Below are 8,621 nucleotides of genomic sequence, written 5' to 3'. Positions count from 1 at the left end.
GAAAGCACAGTGGGAGTAATACAACGAAAGGAAAATTTCTTAAAACTCTCTATAAAATTTATTTCTCCATTTCGAAATTTTCATTAACAAATGCAACGAATCCTTGCAATTCCATCACGAGACAAACGAAATATCGAAAACAGTCTGTCGTCCTTTCTCGCGTTTTCTTTTCGCGCGACAGAGTTTCGCAGTTCTTTCTTCTGTTCCTCTTCTTCTCCCCTCGTCGGAGAAACATCGCGAAACCACTTTGGCCTGAATTTCACGCCGCGAGATACTGAAAAACCGATTGACGCGCGGTCGCTTCATAGGGAAGTTAGAATGACGAGCGATTGATCGAATACGAATCGTTTTGAAATATCAGTCTACGCAACGGGGGAAGTCCTCCTCGCGTGGCATTCGGCTGTTCTCGATCATCCGACGTCGTCACGGCCCTGTCATCCGGCCCTCCTGCGACACGATTAGGATTTCTCGCTCGAATTGTGAACTGTAAGCCACCGGGACGATTCTGCTCGCTGGAACCAACAAGACAGTCGATTAACGTGGCTCGATCTATTTTCAAACGCCTCTCGTTCCTCCTCCAAGGAGGAGCCTCGATCAGTTTTCCGGTGAAATCGAGCGAGCGTAGAGAAAAATAAAGGCAGAGGCGGATCTGGCCGCGAGCTATCAGACTCTCGAGTTTCAATATCATCTTACGATTTATATTTTTATATTCCTTGCCGAATGTTTCCGTTCGTTGTTATTACAAATTACAAACGCTTTTCTCCCGCGTTTTAATCTCTTTGCTTTGCAAATGTAAATTTTATATTTTGCAAAATCCGTGGTGAATAAAAATCCCGTGGTCCACAGAAGTGAAGAAACAAATTTTTCAAATTTATCAAGTTTAAGAATACTGAAAATATAAAATGCGTAAGGCACACTAAATATAAATGAAAATTACAAAAATTAAGTGGAATATGTTCAGAGCGACGTGACAACAATGATCCAACCAGCGTTAAGTTAATTCAAAGATCCAGTGCTTGCAAAACCTACCATTATCGTCCATCATAATCTTCTAATCACACTGTCCAGGCTCTCTCCTGTTGTAAATAAACAGATATCGATATATTAACGACACGACGATAGTGCCACAGAGTGGACCCAGCCAATAGATCCAATGATTATTCCAATAACCGTTCCAAACAGCTGGACCCAACGTTCTTGCCGGATTCATACTGCAACCGGTGAAGGGGCTGAAAATGAGGCTGAGCGCCGTGATACAGAAACCAAATCTCATTGGCAACGAGTCGGTGTTCTTCACGTTCCGGCAGTCCCACACACCGCAGGCGAAGAAAACTAAAATCCCAGTGGCTAAGAACTCGGCCATGAAACCCTGGAATGTGGACAAGTCGGCGTGGAGGTCGGTCATGCAGAAGGTATTTCCCGAATCTGGTTGTCCCGCGTACATTAGTTCCACTGGAGTTATCACCTGGAGAGACGTGATAAATTGAAGTTTCATGAGCTTGTGCATAATGTTTTGCATTAAGACTTAAATCTCACGATTGGACTTTATCACCGAAATTCTCCCAGGACGTATACCCCGGGCATATTAAATTATATGTTAAACTATTAATTTGGAATTAATTTACCAATCTCTCTGTTTTAATATTTATCAGTACTAAAATTGAAATGCTCAAAGTATTAAAGTATTTGGACACGTTGAAATATGTTGTATTATATTCGAAATATCAAAAGTTCATGGTGCATTAAAATGTGTTGTCTAAATGTATAGTAAATTTTTAATTTACTAACTGATATTGATATTAGTCTCTATTGGTATAATGAAATATTAGAGCACCGAGGATAATTTTTATAGAATAATAAATATCAAGTACTAATATTTAGTAATTTAATAATGGCATTAGTATTTCTAATAGTGTAATATGTATTTTTAGTTTTGTTTAATTACAATATATTTATTATAATAAAGTTATTATAAAGTATAATAAATATAATAACTAATATCGAATAATACATATTTAATTATTAGACATTAATACCCAAAATTTATTGCATTTTCTACACTGATATTTCATTACAATTAATACTAATAGAGAGTATTATAATATAACGTAAAATACATACATACTATACTAATTAATACCTAATAATTCAAAATTTCATAATAAGTAATACCAATAATAAGTAATAATCCAAAGTTTCATATTCATTGATATTCAATATTTAAATGGGATTTATAGAAAGTATAAACGTTATCAGGATCTAAAAGTTAGGATAGCGTCAATATTGAATGATGATTTACCCTAATAAGACCATAGCCCAACATTGCACCAAGACACTGGGCACCAGTATAAAGGAGAGTCATGGGCAGAGACTTTTTTCCTAGGATCAGTGCTGCTATTGTTATACAGGGATTTAAGTGCCCACCACTGACATGTCCAACACTCTATGAAGTAAAAACAATAATTAAATAGAAAATAAATATTCCGTGTTATATGTTAACATTATCATAATGTACAATACATTATTATGACATATATATTCGCATTATATTAAGTGGTTTGAAAAGAATGGAACAAAGTAGTTTGAAAACAATGGAACATTTTTCATATATATTTACTTATAGAAAATTTGAAATGCATAGAATGCACATGACAATATAAAATATATCAAAAGTATTCCGTTCTGTTGTAATATTTACTAGTCACAATAATATTGTACTTGGTCTCTATTTTCTCATTATTATTGAACTTTACAAAATTCATTTTTCAGTTCCTTCTTCTCTTCTCGTTGAGCTCCATATGAACTACAAAATGTAGGACAATACATGTGTAATAAAAAAATATTACAATTAACTTTTTTCCTCGAAAAAAGACATGAAATTTCCATCCACTAGATGCTATTAATTAACATACTAAATTACAACGTGTCAACGTTGAGCTCATTTTTATTCTAATTTCATAAAAGATGAATTGTTCAATTCATGGAACACATACACATAGAGAGAAAGAGAGAGAAGGTTAGAAATTTTCAAAAACTTCATGAACTAGTCATCGCGATAAATCAGTCAGCCAACTCTCGGCCAATTTTCCCTCGGGCTAGCCAGATTCTTTCCTCCCTTCGGATTCGTGGAGACCGCGACACGAATCCGAAAAGCGATAGAAAATTTATGAAATCGAATCGGGGACAGATCGCGGAAACGCAAAAAGGAGGAAAGCTGCCGAGAGAAAAACGAAGTAGTTGAACATGGAATGAAGAATTTATACAGACTGCAACTGGAATGGACAACTGATTGACCGTTCTAAAAATAGAGCTTCGATCTAATCGTTGACCCTGCGATTCCTCGTTTCTATTCGCTTCGTTAGCAATTGTAAGCGGCGCGATGAGTTTCAAAAGTGCCAAAAAAAAAAAAAAAGAAGAGAACATACGAGTTCAATGGAATCAACCTATTTGGAATGACATTAGCATCGTTTAAATTCTGAATTGATCGTAACTGCGCGTGTTAAAATTAGGGGATTTCTTTTTTAGCCACGGTGTGATTTAGATGTTGTTCGAAAATTAATTGTTTTGACAAATCGTTTATATGAAAACAAGCGTTACGGATTGTCCAAGAAATGGCTCGTCATTCTCAATTGCAGATTTTTAATTGATTCGAAATTGATTGATGAAAAATTTGAAGATTCGAGGAATTTTTCCCAAGTACAAGAAGAACGATAGACGTAAAAAAAAAAAGAAAAAAAAACATGAAAAGAGTCAGAGACTGTGAAAATAATCCCCCTTCCTCCAATCTACATATAATAAAATATAATAAATAAAATAAAATATGACAATATAATAAAATATAATGAATACTAAATATATAATACATATAGTATATATAATAAAATAAAATATGACAGTATATAATAAAATATAATAAATACTAAATAAAAAAAAAAAAAGATACGTAATAACGTCGACATCACAATACAAAGGATCAGATTCTTCAGAGCCAATGTATCGGGGCGCTCGAGCTCAACGTTCGAATTTTGCTGAGATTCTCACCTGCACAGCAATCATGACACCTAACCCGGAGGTTAGAGCGATCTGCAGCAAGCTCGGATGAATCCCAAAGCCCTCGATGCATCCCGTGCATCCTATGAACACCAGAATCGCCGTGCCAATTACCTCGCCGATGGCAACGGTGACCGTCTCCCGACCGGTTGCATCTTCTTTCATCAAACTGCTCAGCCCTGTAACGAAACGATCGAAAGGGGGACTGATGATGATTGTCGAACGATAATCGGATCGACGGGACGGCAGATATATATACCGATTCAGTTCACGATCGATCGGTGTTTCGTTTGTCATACGTTGGGCAGTCTTTTTTTTTTTTTTTTTCTTAAGGAAAGTGGAAGCAGAGTCTTCCGCGGAAGCTATGTTCTCGATGGAAAAAAACAGGCAACCGCGATATCGAAGGGAAACGAGGGTTCGAAGTTTCTCATTTGTTTGTTCTTTTGAATACTCGATTCCCTTCGGAGGAATTGAATATTTGTATTGAATATTGTAATAACATTTATTATGAACTCGGGGATTTGATCATTAATCTTGCATCGAATTCGATTGTTCGTTTATTTTTTGATTAGGGATGATTAATTGATCTTTATTCCAGCAGTCGGTTATACAGAGACCTACTCTCGAACCAATGACGAAAGATTAATTAAACTTCGTGCGTTCATCATTGTTTTGCGAAAATTTACTGATTTATCGAACATTATTCTTACGCAGTTGAACGATCGAGCCGTAATTTCATTATTTATTTAATAAATATTGTACAACGAAGCATCTGTTTTCTTTTACTTTGTTGTCTTTTTTAATCGAAATCCTCAAACTAGATTTACTCTACTTCAGATCGTGTCTTTCTGCATAATTTAGCCCGATCGAGCTACTACTTGCACGAAATTTATTCGTTTTGTCTACGAAGAATATTTAATTCTTCATTTAACTCGTTTCTTCGAACAGTCAAATCGCTCAAAAGTCAGTTTTCATTTTTATAAAATGCTGTTCGATTTTTGTATATTTGCGTCGTTTAAAAATATCCTAAATTAATTTACAGACGGTATGAAATATTTTATTGAATTTAAAGAAAATTATTCAGCATGTTCTCTCCCTTGTCTGCAGTCTTCAAATATAGGAACGCGTTATTTAAAAAAAAAAAAAAAAAAAAATGGAGCACGACGAGAGACTCGTGTGTTCCTGTTGAACGATTCGTAGGGCTGATTGGAAATTCTACTTCTGTTCTACTTATCGCGGATGTGAGCGTTAATCTCGGGTCACTGTTACGTATGCGTGTGTACACGCAATGATAAAGCTAGTATCAGCGATGAAGAAATCAATAGCATAGGTCAAACGAGCAGTTTCTGGATGAACTTGAAAGGCCAAGTCTTTCATTCACGTTCTCATATACATATGTATGTATCGTGATACACTGTTGATCAAAAGTTCGAAGTTGTCCCATCGATTTTGGACAAAATCATGCCCTCTTTCTGAACGGACATTGTATTATCAAATTTCTTATTTCATTTATTATTGTTTGCTACTACTTGCTCTTATTATTATTTATTACAAGATTATTTTATTAAAAATACCGATAATTGTTTATAAATTATTTGTAATTACCGGAGCTATATTTATTTATGATTAAAATAACGCAAGTTTTATATATATATTTTTTTTATTATCATTATTCTTCTTTTAAATATGAAATTGACGAGAGCCCCAAACTTTTGTACGACAGTGTACGACATTTATGCTCTTACTGAAAGAGCTGGTGATACTTTTTATTTTTCAACGTTCAACTTTCATCGCAGATAATTACGTATGAATTTTGCAATACACTCGCCAACGTGTTTGCACACACATGTACGTAAATTCACATTTTTTCCTATTCATTCTGTTTTTTTTTTTTATATATATATATATTTTTATTTATTTATTAATTAATAAAATTAATAAATTAATTAATAAAATTTCATATAACTTATATAAAATTAAAAATTAAATAATAAAATTAATAACGAATAAATTTTATTATAGTAAAATAATTTATATAAAAATTTATAACTTATTTATATAGTATAAATTTACATATAAAACATATAAGAATTTAATTTTTTATTATATAAGGGAGGAGAAATAAAATATAATAATAATAATTTTCTCTGATATTTTGTATTTTAACGGAGAAACAATATTTGTTTAGTCTCCACGATCGAAAGAATACGTACATGATATGCAATTGCAAAAATTGCCAATTAATAGATTTCACAGTTGCCGAGAAAAATAATATCTTGCTCTAGTTCTCGATGAATCATCGCCAATAACTATATACCCACAATTCTCAAGTCACAACGCTAACATAAATGAATTTCCTTATGTAGCCAACCAATTATCACTATAATTCCTTAGAGTGTGTTCGATGAATCATCTGCTACACTTTGACAAACTAATTCTCAACTTTCCACTCTGAAACTGTTATAAATATATGTACATATGGTATATTTTTGGAAGCAACAGAATAGAAATTAATGTTGATATTAATGTTTCCTCTTTTTTTTTCATTTAGGTTTCGTGCACGAAGAATAGCTGCCATTAACAATGGACTACCAGAAACGACCTAAGTAAGTAGACCTAAACTCGTGGAGTGCACATTTGAAATGTCTTGCAATATATATTTTTTATAACGTTGCTTAATGGGACTTGCAGCAAGAGTTAACTTCTTCCTGTTTATTTTATTTAACTATTATAACTGATATATCGTTTAGAGAAAACTCTTGTTCATCTTGTTTCAATGACACAGTGAACAATTAATAGCAAAGTTAGTCCTTCGTTCATTTTTACTTTACTTTATTTTTATATATAAAAAAAAAAATATATATATATATCTATTACTTACTATATTACTTACTATATATATATATATATATAGTAATAGATTGATTTTTATCAAGTGTATGCTTCCAGTGAATGTCTTACAATAATAATGAATAATTATTATAATATTAATTTAATAACTTAATATAATAATAATCAATGATCAATAATTGTAATTTCATAGCAATTTAAATTCATGATCCCACATACTATACCCACTTACATAATTAGACAAAAATTCTTCCGATGACGAGCGCTCGAATACTTTCATGAGCCCCCTGTATGACAGTTACAAATTAAATTAAAGACTAATAGCAAAATATATATTCTTATATATAACAGTGGCAATTCCACGCAATGTTTCTTTTTTTTACGAATACTTTCGTCAATCACCAGCGTGTCAATTTTGCTAGGACACTCCCACATGTATGTATGTTACTGTGCATGACGGGGGGGGAATATGCAGAGGCACGTTTGCCCCAGAATTACAGCAGAGTTCTCGTGATTAACCGTATGCTGATCGGATATAATTAGAAGGCAACACGTGTCACGCACAATTTCCATTAGCGTCCCATCGAGAGTGACAGTGATCGGCCATTGACGTTTGCCACCGCTTTCAAGTACGATTCCCTGTCGACGAAAGCCCAATTATTGGGAAAGGATCGAGCCCGGTGTTATTCATCCCCTTGTCCAACCCATTAAGAATCAAACAATCATTTGTTACAAGTACCTCGATCCTTTGATATTTCACAAAATTATAGAATTTACTTGTTAATGTTAATATCGGCTTGTTCATGTTAAAACTGATATCAATTTTTACTATGGTAAGAAGTAGAATTAAACAGTTTAGTTGGTTCTCCATGGGTAAGTGAAATTTTATGAGTCAAATGTTACTAGGGAGGGGAGGTTGGCACCACATGTATCTCCGACCAGAGTTACTAATATTGTAGCTATTATTGTTACCGATTGGCACATCAGGAATTCATTGATGTTATTATTATTGTGAATATTATTTTTAATATTCTTGATATTAGTAAATTATTTAATATTATAATAATATTAGTAAATTACTTAATATTAGTAAATTATTATTAGTAATAATATTAGTAAATTATTTAATATTATATTAATATTAGTAAATTACTTAATATTATATTAATATTAGTAAATTATTTAATATTATTACTATTATTATTGTGAATATTATTTTTACTATTCTTAATATTAGTAAATTATTTAATATTATTAATATTATTATTATATTAATATTATATTATATTATATTAATATTAGTAATGTTACTATATTAACATTAATATTAGTAAATTATTTAATACTATTAATATTATTATTGTGAACATTATTTTTAATATTCATAATACTGGTAACAATAACGTCAGTTAATATCAATTTTTTAATATCAAAATAATTACTAAACAAGATATTACGTTATTTCAAGATAGATCATTATAGATCATTTCAAGATTATTGTATCTCTTCTTTTTGGTCTAGTTAATTAGACAACCTAGTGCAAAAACAATCAGAGTAATCGCTAGACATAACAGATATTATATTACAACCAGAGTATGAACAGACAACCAGTTATGAAACAGAGTCGGGAATATCAGTAATAATAATAAAGAACATGACGTAGATAAACTGGTTCTCAGATTCGATTATACCTGATAGGCATGCAAATCGTTCAGGGGAAG

General features: G+C 32.2%; 1 protein-coding gene and 1 long non-coding RNA gene across 2 annotated transcripts in view; one reads left to right on the top strand and one right to left on the bottom strand.

Annotated features, from left to right (window-relative positions):
- Positions 1 to 6,739, top strand: part of LOC122529708 — a 38,269-nt gene extending 31,530 nt beyond the window's left edge. Inside the window, exon 3 of the long non-coding RNA XR_006306845.1 lies at positions 6,602 to 6,739. This is a non-coding gene — a long non-coding RNA (uncharacterized LOC122529708). The remainder of the gene's footprint in view (positions 1 to 6,601) is intronic.
- Positions 36 to 4,262, bottom strand: LOC122529707 (aquaporin-like). Its single transcript, XM_043656091.1, has 4 exons — positions 4,042 to 4,262; positions 2,300 to 2,443; positions 1,030 to 1,465; positions 36 to 512 (listed from the first exon to the last, which is right to left on the bottom strand). Exons 1-3 carry the CDS (start codon positions 4,213 to 4,215, stop codon positions 1,052 to 1,054), a joined length of 732 nt encoding a protein of 243 aa, XP_043512026.1. The 5' UTR covers positions 4,216 to 4,262; the 3' UTR covers positions 36 to 512; positions 1,030 to 1,051.
- Positions 6,740 to 8,621: the final 1,882 nt, after the last annotated feature.

The sequence above is a fragment of the Frieseomelitta varia genome, unplaced genomic scaffold, assembly GCF_011392965.1.
Source record: "Frieseomelitta varia isolate USP_RPSP 00005682 unplaced genomic scaffold, Fvar_1.2 scaffold_304, whole genome shotgun sequence".
In the NCBI taxonomy this organism is placed as follows: domain Eukaryota; kingdom Metazoa; phylum Arthropoda; class Insecta; order Hymenoptera; family Apidae; genus Frieseomelitta; species Frieseomelitta varia.
The sequence above is the reverse complement of the archived record's forward strand: the minus strand, read 5'-3'. Positions and strand labels throughout refer to the sequence as shown.